This window comes from Myotis nattereri, assembly GCF_964212035.1.
Source record: "Myotis nattereri genome assembly, chromosome: 5".
NCBI classification, from domain to species: Eukaryota; Metazoa; Chordata; class Mammalia; order Chiroptera; family Vespertilionidae; genus Myotis; species Myotis nattereri.
This window is the reverse complement of record NC_138080.1, coordinates 77,721,276-77,746,134: the sequence shown is the minus strand read 5'-3', so window position 1 is coordinate 77,746,134 and position 24,859 is coordinate 77,721,276. Positions and strand designations below refer to the sequence as shown.

Below are 24,859 nucleotides of genomic sequence, written 5' to 3'. Positions count from 1 at the left end.
TCATGGTGCAGTTCCTGTGGTGGACTCTGTGTTCCAGCAAATAACCATTTCAGCTTACATTTTATAACCATTGTCTGTATTTTGTATGCATTTTTCAAAGGAAAAAATAAGCAGCACTAGTTGTCATCTTAAGGTCTGGGGCTTTGAAAGTTTTTGTTTAAAATATTTTTTATGTATTTAAAAATTTTCAACTCAGCAGTGAAGGCAACCACCTGGGTCTTCATGTACAACCTTGAACACATCCTTTGGGTGATATATTGAAAATTAATGTGACCTGTCATCCAAATTGCATAGGTTTGAATGAAAGTGTGAAAACCCCTGTAAGTTAGGACCAGTGTACTTAAGATCCCTTATGCCAGCGGTTCTCAACCTGTGGGTCGCCAACCTGTGGGTTTCGACCCCTCCAATTGGGGGTCGAATGACCCTTTCACAGGGGTCGCCTAAGACCATCGGAAAACACATATAATTACATATTGTTTCTGTGATTAATCACTATGCTTTAATTATATTCAATTTGTAACAATGAAAATACATCCTGCATATCAGATATTTACATTACGATTCATAACAGTAGCAAAATTACAGTTATGAAGTAGCAACGAAAATAATTTTATGGTTGGGGGTCACACAACATGAGGAACTGTATTAAAGGGTCGCGGCATTAGGAAGGTTGAGAACCACTGCCTTATGCAGACAATTAGCCAGGACTGGGAAGCCTATTAAGCAGGTAGGATAGTTCAGCCCCTGGAGTCCCCCTCTCCCTCACTCCTTCCCCTACCCACCCCACCCTTGGGTGCCCTGACCCTGGCCTCTCCCTTTCCAATGTTGTTGTTCCCCCCACCCCCCATCTCCATTTATCTTCCCTATACCATCTTCTACCTCCTCCCAGCGCCTCCCCCCTGCAATCACTGCCCTGTTGTCCAGATCCATGAGTTGTGTTGTTTTTTTTCATCAATCCCTCCTTCTCATCCACCGCCACCCCTCCACCAGAGCTGTCTGCCTGTTCTCTATATGAGTCTCTATTTTGCTTATTAGTTCAGTTCATTAAAATCCACATATGAGTGAAATCATATGGTACTTGTCTTTCTCTGACTGGCTTATTTCACTTAGCATAATGTTCTCCAGGTACATCCATGCTGTCACGAAGGGCAAAATTTTTCTTTCTTTTTACGTCCCAGTAGTATTCTGTTGTGTAAATGTACCATAGCTGTTTTATCCATTCATCTAGTGATGGGCACTTGGGCTGTTAGCTCCTGTCGACTACCCCATAGTCAACCTCAGATCAGAACTCGTCACACTCTTTGCAAGTATTTCTAAAATTGCAGCACTCAGCCCTACAAATGGAGATGCCTTTCTTGGTCTTGGGATCTGGATCTTGTCTGGGCTCCACTGCAGGTGAACCCAGGAAGGGAGGCAGCAAGGGCTATAGACACCTAGCTAGCTCCTCTGTGACCGAGCAGTGCCACCCTCTCCTCCATTTGGGCACACCTGATCTCAGGCCTCAGGACCAGGAGCCACAGGCACAAAAGTACCAGAAATCCAGCTAATACTGACTACACCCCACTCAGGGTCAGAAAGGGGGAGTCCAAAAGCTATAAAGTATTGATACTCTCTAATCATTTATAGACATGTCATCTGATGTTATTTAAGACATAGAGGAAAAAAGAAGTAGGTTTGACAAATGGAACTAATTTGCCTGTTTGATATCCTGACCTTTGGAGGGAGACTGAAAAGAAGGTTGAGCTGGAACTCAGTGTAGAATAGTCAGCCGTAGGAGAAGGGGCTGAGTGCGGGGCCAGATGGGCCACCCACTTCTTTCTCTAGTACGTAGTTACGTGTTAGTGGTGAGAACAAAACCATGAGACTGCCCTTTGTGTTAAATGTGCTTAATGACTCAAGACTTCCACATCCAGGACGAGGGACCCAGCTCCATCACTGCAGATGCTCTTTAGCAGAGTAAACTGTCCCCCCAAACGTGGCATCACAGAATAAAGTGGCACTTAAGTCAGCATGGGCACCAGTGTTGGAAACTAATGAGCTAGCAGCCCTTTCTGTCACCCTCCCTGTAGCAGGAGATGGACAGTTTATAGTTCGGAGCACTATTTTGAAGCAGTACTTTGGCCCTTTATTGGCTATTACTGTCAGGTGAAAGTCATGGGATGTAATGCAAACGAGGCAAAAGTCGCAAAACTGACACAAATTTTTACACAAAGCACAATAGCATTTTACACAAAAGCATGTTAAAATGTTATAACACATTAATTTTGACTTGGATTTTAGGAAATGTTTCAAAAAGGGTACTTGAGAATGATCACTATATGGTACTTCATACCCTACAAGTCTTTATTTTTCTATCTGTGGCAGTTAAACTAAGGCTTGAATATTGCAAGCAAGCTGGAGTGGAGAAAAGTGATACTGTGCTCCCTGCAACTGTGTAAGGCACGGTTGCTAAGCTACTCACAGGAGAAGCCACCTGGTTTTAGGAGGCTGGGATCTAATTGTTGCTGACAAGGAATTTCACAAACTGAAGTTTTAAGAGTCATCGCTCTTACTGCTCTGTGATATTACCTACTATTCACACACATTGATGAACTCTTTTCAAAGAGAACACAGTGCTGGGAATCTGAATGAACTAAAAGTTTTTTCTTCTGTGGTTCAGTGGAGATTTGCAGCCCCTTTTTAGAAAGATAAAAACCTGATTTTATTTTTTTAAAAATACTGCAGTATATATTTCTGTAAATCCGTGTCAGTGGTAGTAATGATTTAGGCTTCCTGGTGGGGTCAGTGTTATCTGAAGCAGTTGGGAAGGCAGTGTCAGGGGGTATGAGTGAGTCTTCAGCCTCCTTAACTATCAGCATGGCAGATGCAGCACTGGAGGCCACTAAGGGCAGGGGGACCCAGGGGTTTGCTCCCCCAGGTCCGCTGGGGTGAAGGGCACCCTATTCCTGGGGCTGGAAAACTGTAAGGAGATAAGGAGCTCTTGAAGCAGCAACGAGGAGGAAAGGGCCGTTACCCCTTTCCATACTGTGGCTGATGACTGGCTTCTGAGAATCCAGGATGAGTGGAAACTGACAAATCCATGGAGAGTGGGCATTCAGCTCCTGGGCCTCCAGCAGTGCCCACATGTGTCCTGATCTTTGTGTGACACGTTCTAGCCTGAAACATACCAGATGCCACCACTAGACCTGAGGCTTCTGGGGAAATTCAGGCCAGGTTGCATGCAAAGTGGACAGCATAGCAGAGATGAAGTAATCCTTTCATCCCACAGGCAAGGGCAGGAGAGTGGGCCACAGAGAAAACATGGTTCTCCATGAGGAATTTAGAAGCAGTTCTATGGAAGACATTGCTCTTTCCATCCTCCTTAGTAAGCAGACTTTGGGGACAGAAAAAGAATTGCATTTCATGTGACTGGCACAGGGAAGTAAGACCGGCCAGTCTTCTCCTTCCTTTTCCATTTTGAGGGAATGAGAGACACCAAAAATTGACAATTACAGTCTAGACTAAACATGCCACTTGTATCTTTAACAATCACTTTTGATTTCTTAAGATTGAATTTCTGATCATATTATGTAAAAAAAAAAAAAATAGGATATTACTATTTCCTATAGCCAAGTAGGTATGTCAAGCATCCTGGGTGTCTATCCAGTAGCTCCAAGCCACCAGCTCCTTCCCTATCAAAGTCAGGCCTGATGTGCCCTAAGTAGTGGGCATCAAGCTCTCTTCCCGACAGCCAGGTTGGCTCTGCCTCTGCCTGCGCAAATGCTCTGGCCTGCCGGGCCCTGCAGGCTGCAGTCAGCAGGTCTGGGGCGCTAACTACTCTGGGGGCTCTCAGGCATTGCCCTTCACTTCAGCGTTAGGAATTTATGTCACTGGAGAATGAGCATCTTAGAGAGAGAGAGGCAGAGAGGGAGTGTGAGCTGGAGCTGGCTTTGCTGCAGACACTTATACCTAAGAACAGGAAGGGGAAGAGTATAAACAGGATGTAGTCCTGAACCACCTAATTTAATTCCCTTGGCTGCTTTCACAGCTGAATCTAAAACTTAGGAATCCTCTCATACTGAAGGTTGCTTTGACAACAGAATAATAGTGGGGGGAGGGGGGGGACATTCAGTGACTCTATAGAAAGAGCCAGTTGGTTGGGTGCTCATAAAACTCACTCAAGGAAAATGCTCGACCCATGGGGCCTCAGAGTAACCTCACCAACAAGGCGAAAAACATTTAAAAGACACATTGTCTCGCTGGAGAACTGCTGTTTTCTTCCTGGGCTTCATCAGACCTTCAGCATTACATGACTAATGGACATGTCAAATTAGATGTTACTGAGCAACAAACATTCTCCTCCTTGCCACCCCTGAACAGGGCAGAGAGTCAGCCAACAGGAGTCATGGTGATGGGGACAACCTTAAAGCCCATGGCCACTTGGAGAATGGCAGAGCCACTAGGGGTTTGCCCAGACTAGCTGGGACTTCCACACCACCCCACTGCTCAAAGAAGAAGATAGTCACATGGAGTCCCCACCCAGCAATGAGCCCTCTGATTCTGGGTCCTGACAGCTGCTTTTCTTTGGCCCACAGATCACAAGTTCTTTTAAAAGGAAGTGGATCCACCAGCGCAATATGGCTCATGCCTTCCTTTTGCCCTAAGCATCACCCAACAGATTCTGGACCCTCAAGCTCGCTTGCTTCCTTTCAGCATCCTGAGTGACGTTTGGGTCTTTTGTTAGAAATGGATTTGTTTTAGCCAGTTACTCCCTGTTCCCCTTTGTGTCCAGTGCCCTTGAAGTGTTCACTGCCCTCATCTGTGTCCCAAGGCTCACTTCTCTGTGACTTCCCGGCTGTCCTGTTATTTCCCACCTCATGCTTTTCTTTTCAGCTGAACCTTATTCACAGTGAAATCAGTAATTTAGCCGGCTTTGAGGTGGAGGCCATAATCAATCCTACCAATGCTGACATTGACCTTAAAGATGACCTAGGTAATTGGGGATGGGGTTTGGCGTCGCCAGCTGTCAGATGAAAAGTTATGGAACCCAGAATTTAGGCTCTTCATCTTCTCAAACTTAAGATAGTCCACCCAAATTCCATAATACAAGATGAATTTTTCGTTGTAGACATTGAATGTCTACTTAGAGCCATTCCAAATGGAAATGATCTGATGGTGTTTGGTTAAGTGCAATTGGCTGGTTTCTTATCCTTGATAATAAATATATTGCCATCTAAATTCTCTTCCATAATGATCACACTGACTGCTGGTTACTTGGGGGGGATTTTTTTAAAAAAAATGTATTTGTTTTTTTTTAGAATGGAAAAATCTCAGGTAACTACAAAATGATAGTTTCTCCATTTAAGCCTTAATTAGAAATGACAACTCAAAGCTTCAAAGCACCTGAAAAGGGAGACAAGCTGAATCAGTATACAATTAAGCTGTCTTTAATCCACCAGCAAATCGGTTTCCCCAAAATTTACTGCCTATTGTCACTTGTTCAACTTTTTTTTGCAGCTGAAAACAGTATATGGCTGAGTGCCACTGTCATGAGTTATTTGGCTAGAAGGTGATATCAGACAGAGGGACAATATTTCTTTCCAAGTGAGTTCCTACAGAGGAAGGCTCTGCCCCCTAGCCACAGGGTCTCCCTGCTCAGGAGGATAGAGGGTTCAGAGCCATCTGAGAGTGACCCTCAGGCATCTACCTGTGGCTTCATCTTTGCATAGAGGAGCTGTCAGTTCAGGGGCCCCAAAAGGCTCCTGTCCTCTTAGCTGTGAGCCTTGCCAGGGGCAGTGGGCTAGCACATGTCCACACCGAGGCATCCTCTTGCCTGATGCTGACTTACATGCACTTTGTGTGCCTTAGCTCCCACGTTAGGCAGATTTCCTGGTTGGGAGGGAGACTTGTTCCAGAGTGCAGGCCCAACCCACACAACCCAGGTGCAGTAGTGGGCTGAGGACATGGGACTGGGACTCAAGAATGCCCTGCTTGAACTTGTTTTCCAACTGCCTTTATCAGACTGTTTCTAAAAACAACAAAGGCTCCAAGCTAGAAAAAGCAAGGATTCTATCCTATTTTATGTACTAATACATAGAAATAAGATTACCTAGAATAAGAGGTAGGCCTGGAAAAATATTCTTACTCATTGAAGCGAGAAAATACAGTCCTCTATGTATACCTATACTGTTTTCTCGGTTTTCAAGAAGGTAGATCAACTGATGAATGTCACAAGAATGAATATCAAACCTGGAAAGTTAACTGCTGCTGACAAAATGGAGAAACTGATTGTTTTGGTTGGCCTGATAGTCCACCACTTTTTTTTTTAAACAGATGCCATGTTTTAGTAGCATTTTCAGTGGGGTTCCAGTTACACAGGCTTTGCGAAGTGAAATGGGGCATTCGTTGTTTTGTTATTTCTTTTAACCTTTGAAATGATCTCATCTGTGTGTTTCTCTTTTTTTGGGACTTGTCATTCAAATGTTTAATTTCAACATGTCACATTTGATATTCCTCCTCCTCACCCCCATCCACGTGTGCGCACACTTCGTGGACTGTGCCCCCTGGGCTCCTATGTTGGAATCGACCAGGTAGGCCAGCCCTGCCATGGGGCGTTAGTGAATGTGCCTGTGCGTGGGTCTCGGTCCAACACAGTTGATATACATTTGTTTACCTGTTATAGTTGCAAGTTGTACAGGCTGACATTGCCTCGATCGACAGTGATGCTGTCGTTCACCCGACAAACAATGACTTCTACACCGGTGGTGAAGTAGGTAATGCCTAGCTGGGTGCTGCCGAGTGTGTGTGTGCATGGTCAGTCGGCCGCCGCAGACAGCTTGATCTTTGACAGCTATGCAGGGCTGCATTCATTTCACACTTCCAGCTGTCCTGACCTTCCCAAGGTCGACCTTCCCAAGGTCTCCCATCCCCGGGTTGTGAACATGAAAAATACAGCTAGCTGTCAGCCAGGTGTATCTTGCAGCTCACCAATGGGCATGCTTCTGGTTTAGAAACTGGTTCATCAACCTCATTTCTTCATTTGCTTCATGAGGCACAGCTTTGATGGAGACTGGGTTCACACATGACTTCAGCTGCCAGGGCAATGCAACCAGATCGGCTGAGGTGCATCCAAGACCTCTCCTGTGCCCTCTGTGCACCAGACACACAGGGAAGCTGTGCTCAGGTCTCCGTGCCCCACTCCCACCCCCCACATCTCTCTCTATATCAGAAGCACACTCCTTCCTGAAAATGGTCTTAAAACTCAGGTGCCCACCGGGGCAGTTTCAGAACACTCTCCCATACTCAGGGATTCTCAGACTTTCCAGGAACAAAATCACCTCATTCTGATGTGTCTTGAGAAACACTCCGGGACCCAGAAAGCCCCTTCTCTCCCCAGCAGCTGACACAAGTCATCGGTCGGTTCTGTGCTGAGTGGCTGAGCACGGGCTGAGGTAGAGAGCACCGGGGGTGCTGAGCCCGTGGCTGCCAGCTTGTTGCCGCAGGGGGCCAGGCAGTGCCCTGCTTTAAAAATGTTCTGAGGCATTTATGTGATGAGGCATCGGTGGCAAGAAACAGAATTGGAGCTAAGTACAGGGGCTTGAATCTTAAATGTCACCATTTACTGGTTATGGGGCCTGGGCAAGTCAGTTAACTCCCTGATGCCTCGGTTTCCCTATCTTAAAAATAGTGCTAATAATGAGAATTATGTTCAATAACTAATAAGCAAAGCACCATGTTTTGTGCCTGGCTCATGATTGGTGCTGACCTATTGGAGCTCGCTCCCGTGTGTGTGATTTTTACAGTAGGTGTGCTGGTCCTGAGAGGAGCATTCTGAGTGTAGATTCAAACACCAGCTTCCAGAGAGAATGGAGACGTCTCTAACTAGGGCAAAGGTGAGGTCATCGTGAAGGATGAGGCGCTCAGGATGTTCGTGAGTGTCCTGGACACTGGAGGCACCGCAGTTGGTAGTCTGGTGGCCCAGCTCTGTTTCGTGTCACTAGCAAAGCCTGCTGTTCAGTCTGCTCTCGCCTCTGTGATTTGGGCTAATTGCTGTCCTGGGCATTTTGAATTTCGGACATGAATGGAAAGACAAACCGGATGGAAAGTCAGGATTTGCCAAGGCTGCCAGGTCAAAATTAAACCAGGCTGTAGGTAATTAAAATAAACTTCCCTTTGACAAGATTTTAGAGGAGTTTAAGAGCTCCTAAGTCAGGCAGCTTAAGAGAGATACTTCCTTTCTTAACCAAATGAAAACTTGGTGGGAGGAAAATACTGATTTGGAGGAAAGTAAATAAACAAACAGCTGCCACCTAGGAATTTTAGTGAAATGGAAATTATAATACTTCCTGGGCCTAGGGAGAGGAGAGTTGCTGAGCTGCTGACAGTGGAAGGCCTGTGTGCAGCAGGTTCAGTCACAGGTGGTGGTGGGGGGTGGTGGTTGGTAGAGCTAGAGGCTTTGAGAGGGTCATACGCAGTCAACTGAGCCCCCTCAAGAACCCAGTCCTTCCTGAATAATGATAGTGCCAATCCTTTTCCCCTCAGCCCACTAGTATGCACAGAGTAAACATATGCTAGCCTCAGAGACATGTAAGTAACTTGGGTTCAAGAGCTTGCCCAAGGTCACATCCCTCACACTGTCACAGCTGGGAAAGAACGAACCGCAGGTCCAGACTGCCTGACAGACTGAGGAGGAATCCGAACCCAGGTCTTCAAAAGCCCACCTCAGTGCTTTTTCTTGGCGAACCAGTTCAAACTAGTACTGAGCCCAGATTCTTTTCTAATTCCAAACCAATGATCAACCAGATTCACACGTACTCTCAATTGGTTCCAGCTCCCCTTTTGATGTGTGAGAGGGGAAACAAGGAAGCTAGGACGCAATCACTCCATTTCTCATATTTGGTGTGAATTCCTGAGTCCCGAGACCGCTGGAAGAAGGAATGCGAGTGCAGGAATGCTTAGCCCCAGTGATTAACTATACCCATCAAAAGTTCTTTCTAACAGTGAAATAGACCACAGGCTTAGCCTGACATTTGTCCAAGCCTAAATTTTCGCTTAGGCTGTTTTGAACACTGATACTTATGCCTGCTTTCTAAGCATGAAAATAATGTTCTTGTTCTCATGGGAGTAACACATGTTTATGCTTGGGGGCAAATAAGCCAATTGCTTTATGATTAACCCTGAAGTTAAGCCTAAAAAGCAAGAGTCTGACATTGAGTGTTGACAATACAGTTGAAATGGGCCTGTTTCTTGTTAAAAAGTACCTGTGTGTCTACATGAACATGTGCATACATATGTGTGTGTAGGAGTCAAGTCCTGACTGGGTGGATTGCCTGCAATCTAGGATTCAGTTTTTAAGTTTGGGCATTAAGTGTATTTCAACTTGCAAATTTCACTTCTAATTAAAGCAAGATTTAATTATAAAAATTTTAAAGTAAACGCTCTTCCTAAGATAGAACACCTTTAATTGTAAGTCAGCCCATTTTCTCAAATACTTTGTGCTGAGTTGGTAGTATTAATATAGTACTGATTTTATTTTCCCTTCCAAATTTCCCAGCTGTCCCAAAGAGTAAATAGGATGGAGAATGAGGACCTGGACTAGTCCTGTCTAGAGCACATTTGTCTCCCTCCTTCAAGCTGGAGACTGGGATGGGGGGAAGGCTAGACCGGGTGCAGCTGGACAGTAGCATTTTGGGATCCAGCAGATTCATTTTTCTCAGTGGCACAAATATTTCAGGTGAACCTGTAAGTGAGCCTCACTCACCTGGGTTGTATCCTTAGAGCCTCCACTTCCTGGTGGGTGGGGTCTCTGAGCCACGATGCCTGAACCTGCCCCCTTGAGCCCATTCAGCCACTGTCTCTGATGCTGAATTTTGTCAGAAATACGTAGAAGTTGCCACTTAAATGCCTCCTTCACTGCTTTCCAAGACAGAAGAAGGCATGGGGGCAGTCTGAGTTAATGAGGAGGGATGCTGGATTCCCTCCTCAAGGATCCCAAGTTAATCTCTCTGAAAGCCAGGCCTCCTCCTAGTCAGCTGAGCGTGCCTGTGGGTGACGGCCTGCATCACGTTCATTCATGCACCCCAGACTTCTATAGTCAGATGGCTCACAGGTCAGTACCTTCCATTAACCCTGGGGCTGTCTTGTTGGTGACAGTGCCCAGGCCCTCTGATTTTCCTTCTAGATACTTCCTGGGGCCAGTTTGCCCCTCCAGAACAAGCATTCAAACAAGGCAGATTTCTCTTAAGAAAACCAGCCCCAGTCATTGCAGGGCAAATCCTGAGAGAATTTGGGCTGGTGCATTCTGATGCACCTGACTGACCCATTCTTGACTTTTCTAAGACAAATGGTGAATCTTAAGGGGAGTATTTTGTCCTCTCGTGAGGAAAACTACTTTAAAATGTGCAAAACTGAAGAATCAGAGCTTAAGGAAGACCGAGACCCCATTCTGGCCAAAACTCTAAAGGGTGGTGTCATCTCTCATTTTGGTTACTTCTTGCTGTCCCACATGAGACATTTAACCCACAGACCTTATCGGTGTTGGGATCTTGTTTGAGAGCTTGGCTTTCATAGCAGAAATCGGTTAATTTTTACACACCCTAATGCACAAGGAAAAGTGCTTCCTACTCCTGAACAGCGATGCCATCCTCCTTCCCCAGCTTTTGTATAATACAAGTTCATCTCTAAGCTCTGCTTCTGATGTTGCTCTCCTTTACCTGAAATGATTCTGAATCATAAGTGTGATTAAGGAAATTCTGTCTGAGGCCTTTTTTTTTTTTTTTTTTTTTTTGTATTCACATATGTCCAGGCTGCAAAATAAGAACTAAGCTTGGTAATGACATTGGTCCAGAAATGACCAAATCTGCATGCTTTCTTCTGGGCCTGCTGCCAGGAGGGGAGCTAGCTGCCTGATGGGAGCATGGTATGCTTCTTCTAAAACCTCCTTATTTGGGGGTTCTCCCCCAGAGACAGAGAAGAAAATCCAGGGGAGGTATCAGCCTTGGAAGCCATGTGGTTTCTCATGCCAACAAAAAGCACGTAGGGCAGGTTGCTCACAAAGAACAGGCATCTCCCATCTCTCGAATCTCTGGCTCATCCAGGATAACCCTGAGTCACCCCCAAATAAGGGTCTGCAGTGCCAGAGTGGTATCTGGCCGCTGGTGAAGCCCTTCTGCATCTCACTCTTATCATTCAGCCGAGGCTTAGCTCCTGTTTTGCAGCCATATGGGAATTTAGCTGGTCAGATCATATAAAGTATGTAGTCACCTGACATGCTAAGTGTCTGTGTGTGCCCTGAGACACTGGAGTGGCAACCTGAGCTTGTCCTGTCCTTGTCTAGGAAACACGCTGGAGAAGAAAGGAGGCAAGGAGTTTGTGGAAGCTGTCCTGGAGCTCCGGAAAAAGAATGGGCCCTTGGAAGTGGCTGGAGGTAAGGGCAGGAAGCACGGGCATGCTTGGGTGTGGTGATGCAGGGGGTTAGGGAAAGCAGTTAGGAGACAGCTTGGGATTCAGAGGTGGCAGTACAGATGCATCTTCGAGATGGAGGGGGAACCTGTTGGCTTTACAACTTAGACTTTTGTTACATGCAGATTGTCAGGGGAGCTTAAGGGTTGTGGAAATTGCCTTTCCAGTTTTTTTTCTTTATTGCTTAAAATAGCTTCTAGATGTTCGATGTCAAATTTTAAGGAATTACAGAAGTCGAATTTGGCAAATTTAAGCTCTGAGAATTAGAGATAGTGCTACTGATCCATCTGTAAAACTGCTGGTGAGAGATGCAAATTAATCACTTTTATTCAGCCATCTGTGCTTTTAATGGGAAAATATAAAGACACATTTCTCACTTGCCAATTACACTGTTCCTGATACAGGGGAAATCTGATGTGGGGAGGAATGGTGCTAAGGTCTGTGGAGGCAGAGTACTGGTTACTGCTGCCGGCCTGGATGTTGGAATTTCAGGTGGACAGAGGCCTCCTGGTTGCCTGGAGTCCACAGGGGTGTGGCCTGGTCAGCCCACAGCTGTGCAAGGATAGGCTCTGATTTCCTTTCTTACTAGATGGTCCCCAGTGCCCATTCTGTCTTCAAATCCTGCTTTCAAAATGAATCTTAATTAAATACAGGCATCAATAATTACTGTGTGTCCACAGAATCCCTTCTCAGAGGGTCCATCCATCATAACCCTTTTCCCCCAGGGACTACATATGGCTTGCTAGCCTAGGCTAGTCATGGGTCTCTGTGCCTTTGACCTCTGTTTTGCCAGTTGTTTGCCTACAAGGGACATGGCATTGCTTACGGGCACAATTATCCAACTCTCCCAGCCAGTTCCGCCGAACAAGGGAAGACACACACAGCATAACCTACCTGGCCAGGGTTCCTGGCCTTTCTTCAGCCCCTGCCCAGTGTCCTCCCATTGGTGTTCAGTTTGAGCCTATTTGGTGGCCCTAGTGCTGCCATGCACCAAACTCAGCAAACCCATTAGATTTAGTATGGCTAGAGATCTGTTCGCTTGTTTTAATAACAGAAACACACTTTGTTCTTGATTTTAAGATTTTAGAAAAGGTCTTAAAAAGATAATCACTGTTAACATGTTTCTCTCCACCCTTTTCCATGCATAGTTGAGCAGTGATGTCTCACATGGACAGACCAATGAACTAAACCCAGTCTTTGGTTTTAATAGGTCAACACTTCAGCTCAGACTTCTCAAACCAGTCAGTAAGCCTCGTCAAGATGCACACTCACACTCGTGAATCTTGGTCCAGAGCTATTTCTACTGTACCATGAGACAATACCCACAAATCACCTACTAATGACATGTTCAACCAAAAAGTTTGGGTGACTTCCTGTCGCAGTGTTGTGGGGATGTTCAGGTCTCCATGATAGAAGGATGCAGGCAGCACTCACCAACCCTGGGACTTAGAGCCACCTCCTTTGCATCACATCTTTGGACACAGGAATCCTGAAACGTGCTCTAGGAGATACCAGGCTGGCTGGTTCCATTTCATTGGTCAGGGAGGGGCAGACAGAGATGGAGCAGGTCTGCTATGTGTAGCTGGAGAAAGGCTCCTTTCTGGCAAAAGAAAATAGTTTCATCCTAGAAACAGTCTACCAGGTGTACCGGTTAATAATGTGGATTTTTTTTCAATAAATGGAGTTACACGTATGTTGATATGTATGTGATTTGATATGTATGCTATTTTGTTGTATTCACAGCAAGCTTAAAAACATCACATGTCAAATTTTCTGAAGGTGTTAACATCATAGATATTTTTATGCTTAAAAATGTTGAATTTCGTGCCAAAAAAAGAGCATTTGCAGGAAGTTTTAATTCATTACTTTATTTTAAAGAAAAGTGCTGCTGAAAGTTATCGTATACTTCAGGAAGCTTATAGTGAACATGCTCCATCTCAAGATACTTGTGAACGCTGGTTTAAACGCTTTAAAAGTGATGATTTTGATGTGAAAGACAACACCCAAGTCAACCGAAAAAGTTGAAGACCAACCATTAAAAGCATTATTGGCTGCAGATGCATGTCAAACTCCAAAACAACTTACAGAAAGATTAAACGTTGCTCAGCAGACAATTTCCGATCGTTTACAAGCAATGGGAAAGATTTTAAAGGAAGGAAAATGGGTGCTACATCAACTGAACGAAAGACAAATGGAAAACCAAAAGTCATCAGTAAAATGTTGCTTCATTGGCATGAAAGTCTTTTTTGCACTGAATTGTGACTGACAATGAAAAGTGGATTTATTTTGAGAATCCCAAATGCACAAAATCATGGGTTGATCCAGGTCAACCATCAACATCGACTGCAAGGCCAAATCGCTTCGGAAAGAAGACAATGCTCTGCGTTTGGTGGGATCGGGAAGGTGGTAGTGTAGTATGAGCTTTTAAAACCAGGTGAAACTGTTAATACTGATCATTATGGACAACAGATAATCATTTTGAACCACGCTTTGATCATAAAACGACCAGTATGGGCCAGAAGATATGGCGAAGTAATTTTGCTTCATGATAACGCACCATAACACACTTCAAAACCAGTTAAAGACACGTTAAAAGATCTTGCCTGGGAAGTATTAACCCACCCTTTCAAAACGTACAAAGAAGTGGAAAATTGGGTCTCTGAATGGTTTGCCTCAAAGCAAGAAAAGTTCTATTGGGACGGTATCCACAAATTACCTGAAAGATGGGGGAAATGTGTAGCTAGCGATGGACATTACTTTGAATAAAGCACTTTTGATGTTTCTCTTGAAATTATCATGTTTTCTTTGAATACAAAATCCGCATTATTAACCAGTACACCTGGTAATTCTGTCAAAACTAAATAGTTAGGGAGAAGAACAGGGCAGCAAACATGCTAGTCGGGTTGCTTCCCTCATAAGTTTGTCCTGAACTGTGTCTGGGAGACCTGTAGATACATCATAATTATATAAGCACATGAATGCACTTGAGAAAAGGGGGTTAGAGACCCCAAAAGGCAACTAATTGGAGGCTGCAAACATTCTGACACAGTCGGTCAAGTTAGATGGTTAGGGCTTTGCCTTCTGAGAAAGTAGAGGAAGAACTTTCTACAATCTTGGCTAAAATTCCTTGTAGTGATGCAGCCAATGCCAACTTTCCAAGGCTGGGTCTTGGCTTGGCCTCCCAGAGTGAGAGAACTAACTGAGGAGCAGTTTCCAGCTCACGCTTACATAGGAATCCCAACTCAGCAGGCAGTAGTACCGTGGCTGGAGAATGGGTCTGTGTTTGGCATCTAATGCCATGCTCTTTGCTGAGGGACAAACACTGTTCCTATCTCGTCCCCTCCAGCTGCTGTCAGTGCAGGACATGGCCTGCCCGCCAAGTTTGTGATCCACTGTAACAGCCCGGTCTGGGGTGCAGACAAATGTGAGGAGCTGCTGGAAAAGACAGTGAAAAACTGCTTGGCCCTGGCAGATGATAAGAAGCTGAAGTCCATCGCGTTTCCATCCATCGGCAGTGGCAGGTAAGGGCACCAGCCTGTTACTATGGCAACCATGGGTGTATGTCTCTGCATATTTAGCCCATAATTACGGAGCTCTGACTGTGTACAAAGTCACCTGAGGCTGCTTTCAAGCACTGGCCTTACTGTAGGGCAGTGGTCGGCAAACTCATTAGTCAACAGAGCCAAATATCAACAGTACAATGATTGAAATTTCTTTTGAGAGCCAAATTTTTTAAATGTAAACTATATAGGTAGGTACATTGTTATTAACTTAATTAGGGTACTCCTAAGGCTTAGGAAGAGCCACACTCAAGGGGCCAAAGAGCCGCATGTGGCTCGTGAGCCACAGTTTGCCGACCACTGACCTAGAGGAAGAGAGGCAAAAAATCGGGAAGAATGCACACATTAAGCAGTGGGGAGGGACAGTGGAAGAGGTAGAGTGAGACAGGAAGCCTGGGACAGTATAGAACTTGTGTTGCGACAGCAAGTGTCATCACAGAGGGCAACTTCAGAGTGTACTGGGACTGTCAGACGATGGCTCAGAGAGTGGGCATGGAGGACAGGGGAGGTGTGGATGCAGGAATCTAATTGAAGGAGGACCCCTCCCAGAACCATCCCAGGGTAAAGCCCTCTGTCTCTTACCCATGTGTTCCCAAGCGACCTTCACCTCCCAGACCTGCTTGCTCTGCCTCATCACCCTGCTAACGAGGATGTGGAACCTACTGGAACTGAGTGGGCAGTTAGATGAGAGTGAAATGGGGCTGGACCTACCCCACCTCTCAGCCCTCTATTATCCCCAAGTGAGCGCACTGAGGCTGTGAGGAGCAGCACAGCTGCCCCTCAACAGACACACTACCCAGGGAGCCAGCATGGATGCGGGCGTCCTTGAAAAGCTGATGGGGCAGCCAGGGTGGCGACCACCCCACCTCCCTGTGCTCTGGGTTGGGGACAGGCCTGGGGTTGAGTCCTGGCACATAAATGGCCCCCCATTCTGAGCCCAAATCCCTACTCTGGAAACCAGGCATAGCAGTCCCTCGTGCAGCATCCTAGGCCTGCTCTGGAAATGAGGGAGAGGGCTGTGAGAACTCCGATGAAGCCATGAGGGCCTGTAGGAGCATGCTGCCCCCGAGGTTCCACAGCCCTCACATCACCAGGGTCCTCCCTGCAAAGGCTCACGGTCTGGATTGGGCCCTGAGCAAAGGGAGATGGCCTTCAGGGCTGCAGCTGTTGGTATCTTGGGCCCAAGAGAGGCCACAGTCCAGGGCTCTGTATCAGCAGGTGGCTGCACCTGGGCTTCCCATGGAGATGATGAGCCTGCTTGGGTTTCTGCCACCAGCCCCGCTCAGTGCCCAAGGAAGTCAGGGCTCTGCAGAGGCAGTTCCAGAGTCAATTCAAGACTTTTAAAAATTTTTACAAAATGCTTTTGTATCAGAGCATAAATAGCCAGCTTCTCCACAGAAGGTCTGTTCTTTGACACTGCACTGCTGTGTGACCTTTGGTAAATGAATCACCCTCTCTGTCTGGGGGCTGCCCTTCCTTATAGGCAGTTCTGAGGTTCAGTTAATTAGTGCTTTGGAGGCACTTTGATCTACTCTGATGAAAGGTGCTTCCGAAGAGAGAAGCAATAGGAGCCATTATTGGAGGTAATAATTTCATGCTCTTTCATATGGCTATTGGGGAATTTCTAATTGAAGCATAAAAGTAATTCTCATAAAAGAGCATCTGTTATTACAAACTCATTTACATTTTTCATGGAGTAAAAAGTTTTAAGATATAATCAATTGAAAGCTTTTAAGAGGGTGGAATTCCTAAGGTAAGCACATGTGCACAGCCGCCCACATCTGCCAGGCAGACCTTGCCCCACAGCACCGTGTAAACACCACCCTCTCTTTCATGAGTAAAGAATGGGATTACACCAGAGCTGGCCAGTAAATCACAGTGGGTTTAGGAGGGGAAATAAAACAGCTTGTTTGTGGCATCCAGTGTCCCTGGCATAAAAGTCATGTTGGAACTAAAGCGATATCAATGCAAACATGTTGGTAAAGTGGGCTCACTTTCTCTCAGCCGAGGCCCAGCGTCCCCGGCAGATGGAGGATGACCATGACTCTGCACTCCCTTCCTCTAACCCATTGTCCCCCGGACCAATCTCAAAGCCACTGGGTATAAATGAGAGCTGGGGGGTGTAACCCAGCCTCAGGAAGCCACCTCTGGCATCTGGACATCCTGCCCTTGGGCACTCCGTCACAATATTTATGGACACCTCCACCCCCTCAGCTCTGGTTGACATTAGGGAGTGACCCCTTTCCGGAGGGGCAGTCCATAGGGAATAGCTAGTTTGGGGCTTTGATTAAACTCTCCTCAGGTTTATGAGCTTAAACGGAAAGCCAGTTCGTCTTTTTCAAGCTACCATTTATGGTATTCGTTGAGCCCCAGGCATTGTGCTAAAGCCTTCTCTTCATTCTCTCACAGCAACCCCAGAGGTGCATGCTGGTATTCATTCCACTCAAGGGGAAGGAAATGGAAGGTAGCGGGGTTGAGTCCCTCACCTGCGGTCACACAACTTGCAGCTGGTAGGGCCAGAATTTGAGTGAAGGCCCTTGGTTTCAGTGCTCGTGGTATTAGGCACATGGAACCCCTGCCTCATATGCCGCTAGGCTCGCCCACTGCCTGCACACTCTAGGTGAGTGGGTCTTAGGAACCTTGGAACCACCACTTGGACGTCCCTGATCTGCCCAGGCACAGCCTTTAGCTTCCCTCGCCCCTACACATGAACCGTAGACGAGAAATATAAAGGACAGAAACCAACTGAATTAGGGAGAATTACTTATCTACCCACCACATGTGAACCTCGGCCCCTCTCTAGCCTTGGGGGATAGAGGCCCATCATCATCCCCACCTGAATTTTGGCTTCTCCAATTTGTAGCACCTGGTCTTTATCTCTGGGTGGAGTGGCCTCTCGCTGGGCAACTTCAGATAGACAGTTACTCAAAGTCAGACAGAACATGAAAAAATGGAGGGGCCCAAGATCACAGTGTGAGGGAGACCTAATCCTAGCAGATGAGTGTTCACATCCCCCAAGCTTCCAAGATATCCAGCCCTACCCATCTCCCAAGCAGCAAAGCCAACTAGACAGGCCCAGCAAGAAAATCAGACTCCATCTAAAATCCACGTCACCGCCACACAGCCTTCAAGGGCAAGCTCCCAGCCCATCTCCTCCAGAAAACCCACCTGGACTCCCTCACCCGGGCACAGCCTCTCCCGCTAGGTGCCTGATTGGCCTCCTCAGCACAGTTCTGGGCCTGCCCTGCCCAGCACTGGAGGACAGCTCTCCAGGAACAGGGATGCTTGGCGATGCCCCATGCAAGGAGTGGGCTCTTCTGTGAAGTGGCCCTACAAACCCACATTTCTGCCATCCGGTCCCCAGCCACCACTGAGCAGGCTAATCCAAGAGGGCACCAGACAGATAGTCCCCAGGGTCCCTTTACACCAGTCTAGGGAAACTGAGGCCCAAGACATTTAGGAAAGGCTGTCCCAGACATAACTGGAGTGACTTCATGGGAAGCTCAGACATCTGTCCTTTGTCTGCTCAAGGCAAGATCAAGAAAAAAAAAGCTCCAAGTTTCAGGTAAACCTTGCAGGGTGCGAGCACTTAGCCACAGAGAAACGTAAGACACATGCCATAGCCACAGCCCCTGGGTCAGGCCCCGTGGGACTAGGAGGCGCCTTTCCTTTCCTGGGCGGCAGCACCCACATCACCACCATCGTGGCCGTCACCATGTGTATCCTTGACGCACCTGTTTTCCAGCGGAGGACACTATTGCCTAGAGAGGTTAACGCCCATCCAAGTCAGATTCAAGCTGGCTTGTGTGTCAGAGGAGGTGCCTCTGGTCTCACCAGAAGGCAGACACGGTGCAGCGTAGGACAGTGATGGTAACAGAGGCAGGAGGCCTGAGATGGGGGAATAAGGCGAACGACATGGCCAAGCAGCGATGGTGTACAGAGGGGCTGTGCCTATGCAACCAACAGGGGGAACCCCTCGAAAGTCGAGGGAGACACCTTAGGCAAGCAGCTCTCCAGAACCTGGGCAGCACCACACCAAGGAACCCCTACCTGTGCCCCTGCCAAGCTTCGTCATACCAACAGCCATGGCCAACAGCCCTCCAAGAGGACTGGGGCCTGATGCCACATTATTAGCACAGGGTAATTACGACGACAGTAGCTGTCACCCATCAGCTATCACAGGGTCTGGAGTGGGGAGGCGATTTTCCACTGGGTGAGCCTTTAGAAAGACCTTCGAGACCACCCGCTTTACAGATACACCATTGGAGGAGGACTCGGTGCAGCATCTTGCTCGTACTCACAGCCTCCTCAGGTAACAGGTACTTTGATTACCGACCCCATTGCACCAGACGGGGAAACAAGGCACAGAGACAGGGCCCAAAGTCAAATCCTGTGTGGCTCCAGGTCGCCGCGTGTGCCACAGCTGTCCCTCTCGAGGGCGCAGGGCTCTGTGTAAAGCACTCCTGTGAGACCATCTACTTGTATGTTCCATTTCATCACATATTCTCTAACTGTGGCTACTAGGAAACACGGGGACCCACCTGAAAACATTAGGAAAGCTGTTACCTCCACTCCTGGCAGCTGGGTGGTCCAGCGTGGCCACCTCCTCTGGTTGTGGCTGTCCAGCGCAGAGGGACAGGTTCAGCAGCAAGACATTTTCCTGGAAACAGATCAGATTCACATTCACGCACAGCCACCCTGAAGGACAAGGCCAGACCAGCCCGCACTCCATCAATAGGCGGGCATGCCGGTGTGGACACTGCACCTTTAACCCTTTGATCCCTACCTGTGAGCCCACCCTGAAAGCTCAGATGATAAAGTCCTGCTGGCTCCACAAAGAACAGTGGCTCCAAAGGGCAGTCACCACACCTGCTGAGTCAGCTCCCTGCGTGGAGCCCAGCAGCCTGCGTTTCCACAGGCGCTCCTCAGGCCTGGCTAACGTTGAAAATATCCCCTTGCTGAGATCACACAGCCCTTTTCAAGGGTCCCAGGTAGAGGAATGGAAAGCTGTGGGAATAACAGGCAGGATCTGGTGCCCCAGGGAGACCCTTTCAGCAAACACCCTGGACCATCATGCCACACAACAGTAATCCTCAAGAAGTCCCACAGGCCCTCACCTCAGCCCAGCTCACCTGTGCAGGTGTGAGGCTGAGATGGACAGGAGGGCACCCTCACTCGGGGAGCTTGTAGCTTGTGGAGCATGATCTTGGGCTCCCAGCTCTGCTCAGCCCCACCCAGCCAGGTCACGTCCATAGACAGGGCTCTGCCCGGTCCAAAGCCCTGGAGCTCCTGGGGGTGAGCACAGTTGCTCCCAGTGATGAGCCAGCCCCTAGGCTGCCTCCTCCTCCGGCTGCCTTTCCCCACCAGGATGAAGCTAATGGGATTATCATCTGACCATCCTTCAGGTGGCAGCTGTGTGAACAGCAGGAGAATAAACATTTGCTATTTGTGAGACAATTAAAATGGGCCCTTAGTCCAAGGATGCAGTGACCTGTGCCTGCACTCCGCTCCCCAGAGCTGGCTGGTCCCTCTCAGGAGCGGGGCTGCCCTTACAGGGGCGAGTTGGGCCCCCACGACACTCATCTGCACGCATGCCCCTGAGGACATGCTCACCAGAGAGATGCCCCCTGAGACAGAAGGTCGGGTTGGCTTCCTTCAGCACTTTCCAGATAACCCGTCCTCTGTGCTCAATGCCTGTGAGTAGTCAGGGCACCTGTGCCAGACGTGCTGAGAACAGCTTCTTCCCGGACGGAGCTTGCCAATCCCGGAGTGGGGAAGGGTGTGAGGGGAACGACCTGCCACGTGGGGTTCCCATCTCTTCTCACTCCCTGCAAAGCCTTCTCCCTGCACTGTCCCCCTCTCCTGGTGGTCACCCCGACTCTGGTAGTAGACAGAGTCCCCGGGGTCTCCTCAGGAGGGAGCTGTGCCTATTGTTCAGGCTGTAACAACTCTGAATCTGTCCACGCAGCCTCTGACCCACTGTCCTCGCCCAGTCACGTGTGTACTGGCTGCCTGCGGGAGCGCCTGTGGCTGAGGCTCTGACTCTGGGTGGCACCCCACTGTCGCCAGTGGGCTTCCCTGTACAGGCTGGAAACATACCCTGGGTGACACCCTGTCTTGTAAGAATAGACTTCACTTCTAACACATCCAGAAGTTACCAGGGGTCCATCGCCAAGCTGGGTAAAGCCCTGTTTGGTCAAAAGCAAGTCACAGGAATGGTTTTCTCCTGTGCATCAGAAGTGCTCCGAGCACTGACAACAGAATGAGCACAACTCTCCAACAGCTAAGGTGGCCAGAACCCCCGGCTACCAATGAGTGAGGCTGGAATGCTCTAAGGCATCTCACCTGGAGGCAGGTCCCCAGTCTGATGGAGAGTCCAGCTGAAACTGGCAGGCTGGTCAGGCACTTTGGGTACCAGTGGATCCACAGGCTCAGAGCAGATTGACAACTGTAGATCTGCTGATGAACAAAGAAATCCTCATGAAAACTACCTCTCAGTATCCTGAAGTGTAAACCGGGGTAAGGGGTTTGAATCTAGGTAAGACCAATGGCTCCGAAGCCCACAGTGTTTCCACTAGACGAGGCAGGTTGCTCTGTTACTGGCCCCCAGGGTCACCGGGGTCCTGCATGTGCAGCACTGACCATGATAGCCTGGGATTTGCATGGAGTCCCGATTTCAGATTCTTGCTTAAGTTCTGAGGCCCCACCCCCCAAATTGCCATGTGACATTTACTCTAAATGGAAATGCATGTGAATTCACACCAGTCTGGCTTGTAGACTTGGATGCTGTCCCTTGAGATGAGGAGCCACTTGGCCCAGCACTGTTCGTCAGCACCCACAGCTCCCTGATGCCCTGGCCCTGGGGGTGCTACAGGCTACTGAGTGCTTGGAGTGGGTTCCTGGCCAGCAGCCCAGCACCCATGAACCTAAGGACCCATGTGAAGGGGGTGACCTCCTGTCTTGTGTGGACAGAGATGAGAGCTTCTTGGAGAAGCACCAGCCTCCAGCCATCCTCTGGGACCGAGATCCACAGGGAGCCTTTGAGAGCCTGGACTCTGTCCCAGGCCCCTTGCTGGTCACAGTGATGCTGGAAAAACAAACATGGGAGCTCGCGCTGTCTGGGGGAACTTTAATGCACACCACGTGCCACAGAACACAGATCTGTCTGCTTGCCCATTGTCTTTCAGAGACTTCTGGCGTGCTTCCTCCTCTGCACACAGGACAGTCTCTTGCGGTCAGTCCTCTGCCCACTCGTCCTTCCCTTGTCTGGTGGGCACTGGCCTTCCTCATGCCTGTCTATCAGCAGCCACAGGACCCAACACCGCTCATGGAAACTGACACACGTGGCCTTGAGAGCCTCCTGGGGGGCGGGGGCGGGGTGGTGCCAGTGCCCTTGCCTCCCTAGTTGCTGAGCCCTGTCCTCTGTCTTGCAGGAATGGTTTTCCAAAGCAGACAGCAGCTCAGCTGATTCTGAAGGCCATCTCCAATTACTTCGTGTCAACAATGTCCTCTTCCATCAAAACAGTGTATTTCGTGCTTTTTGACAGCGAGAGTATAGGCATCTACGTGCAGGAAATGGCCAAGCTGGACGCCAACTAGGCTGAGGAACTACGAACCGCACCGTGCCCCCTGCCTCCAATTTGAAAGAAAGAAAAAAAACAAACAAAAAAAACCCCTTCACTCCTACTGGGAGGCGGGAACCCTTTCGTTTTCAATTTTGCTCATCTAGGGAAAATAAGGTTTTGGTTTCCAGTTTAATTGTTTCGACCTAAAATGTTTTCACGTTAGCACTGATAGTTGGCATTACTGTTGTTAAGCACTGTGTTCCAGACTGTGTCTGACTTGAGTGTGACCTAGGAGATTTTATTGTTTTATTTTAATGAAGCCCTGCTTGCCGCAGAGCAGCCGGGAGAGCAGCGTCCACCTCGGGTGGCAGAACCCAGGAAGCCCGCTTTGTAACCGTGTGTCGTGGTGCTTTATTGTACACCCAGTGGCGTTCTTTTTACTATAATGTTCCTTTTTTCCTCAAGAAGAAGAATCATGAATATACCGCAGACTTAATTTTTGTTTACTTTTTTGTCTTAATGATAGATTTGAAAATGGAAGATTTAAAAGGCAGAACAGAATCTGTTGCCCTTAATTATATTTGGAATTTGTGTGAATTGATTTAGTAAAATGTTAAACTGTCGCTTAGTGTGTTTGAAGTTATTGTGCCCTTGAGTCCAAAGTCAGCTTCTCTCGTCACAGGACGGGGGTCTTGGGTGCAGCAGCCCACCCCCGGGAAACATCACAGTGGCCGCTGCAACGGGATGGGCAGGTGGGGGCATTTTCAGGCCCTAATGGCTGGTGGAGTTTATAGAAAGTCTCTTCTTTCATCCTGGAGACACTTGGGCAAGGGTGTTATCCCATTTCATAGATGCGGAAGCAGATACTATACTGAAAGCAGGTGGCAAGTGGCAGGCTGGTACCAGAGCCCAGGTGTTGAGACTGAGCTCAGCTCTCTCTAGCTACGCATCCACTCTTGCCGGTCTCTCGGGCTCATGGCTGGGCCCCGTGCCCCTGGCCACTTACCAGATGGAGCTGCAAAAGCCTTGCGACCTCTGCCAAGGCTATGCTGGGCCTGTTGTTCCTACAGGATGGGGTCCCTGGCACCGGGAGCTTTCCGAGGGCAACGTGCCACCACCAAGGTCCCCAAGATGTGCTGCCAGTGTTTACATGCCTCCCCCCAGCTGTGGGTGTTTAGGGATGTGGATTATTTAGAAAGATCCCAGCTGGACCAGAGTAGCTAAACTCTTATTACCTAAACTCAGCAAAGCACAGACACTGTTTTCTTCAAATGTACTTTTGCTGTCATCTAAATTTGCCTAAAATGCAGACTGCTTCTGTCTGTTTAGAAAGAAGTGCCTGCTTCTAAAGCACATTTTAGCCAGGAGACATGCAGCGCACTGCGTATCATGGGTGAATGTAAAGGATCCTTTCTGATTCCCAAACTGTGACTATGGAAATCGAAAGGAAGTCCTAAGCCGTCGCACAACTAGCCTCTTCACTGAAAAGGCAACTACTTCTAACTCAAACCTGAAAGAGAATCTTCCCAAGTTCCTCCTAAATGTAAGGTGTTATTAAGACGTAAAATTGTTTCCCTAAGATCTTTACTGGGTTTAGATGACTTATTTTTACTTCTTGACTAGAAGTCTGGTATTTTACTGAGTGCCAGACACTGTTGAGTCCCCTATGGGCATCACTTCATTTTGTCCTTGTGGTTGCCCCATAGGACAGGTTCTGTTATTAAAGCCATTTCACAGCTGGGAATGCAGAGGCCAGGAGAACTGAAGTTACTTGCTTGTGTCAGAAGTAACGTTGCTAATCAGTGACCACCAAGTTCAAACGCGGAGACGCCGACCATCGTGACGCAGGGCCCTGGGCACGCTAATCAGCAACTAGAGGCTCATTTGCCCTTGGTGGTATTTCTAACTCAGAGGCAGAAACACAGATGGCACTAAGGTTTAAAAGGCTTCTAGGCGAGTGGCATTTCCCTAGTTTGGAGAAGGGACACCAGAGAAGCAAATCCTGTGCCTAGTGCATATCGCCACTAGATGGCGCTAATAGGACTGGGAAGTAAAAGGGGAACGGCTGGTTTCTGCTTTTCCCCTGTGCTGGCACAAAAGACTAAATTGCATTGGTCAGGGTCTGCGTGAATTATTTACCATAATCACCTAAATGTTTCTAAACTTCCAATAATCCAGAGTGCATCGTGCCCCTGAGCTGTGGGCTCCTTGAAGATACTCTTTTCAATGAAACTGAGGGAAAGAGAGCCAACAGGCTGCCTGGGATTCCCATCATCTCCAAACCACCCAGTTCGT

At 48.0% G+C, this 24,859-nt stretch overlaps 1 protein-coding gene across 11 annotated transcripts in view; it reads left to right on the top strand.

Annotated features, from left to right (window-relative positions):
• The window catches only part of MACROH2A1 (macroH2A.1 histone), a 74,930-nt gene extending 51,743 nt beyond the window's left edge, over nt 1–23,187 (top strand). For 7 of the 11 annotated variants that reach the window (XM_081092646.1, XM_081092650.1, XM_081092648.1 and 4 more), the window contains 4 exons: nt 6,662–6,752; nt 11,315–11,404; nt 14,786–14,960; nt 22,433–23,187. In XM_081092646.1, the coding sequence (XP_080948772.1) occupies nt 6,662–6,752; nt 11,315–11,404; nt 14,786–14,960; nt 22,433–22,598 (522 nt within the window). In that variant the 3' untranslated portion in view covers nt 22,599–23,187. Of the gene's footprint in view, nt 1–4,872; nt 4,973–6,661; nt 6,753–11,314; nt 11,405–14,785; nt 14,961–22,432 lie in introns of all 11 variants that reach the window. The other 4 variants (XM_081092641.1, XM_081092643.1, XM_081092640.1 and 1 more) reach the window with 1 other exon arrangement.
• The last annotated feature ends 1,672 nt before the right edge of the window (nt 23,188–24,859 follow it).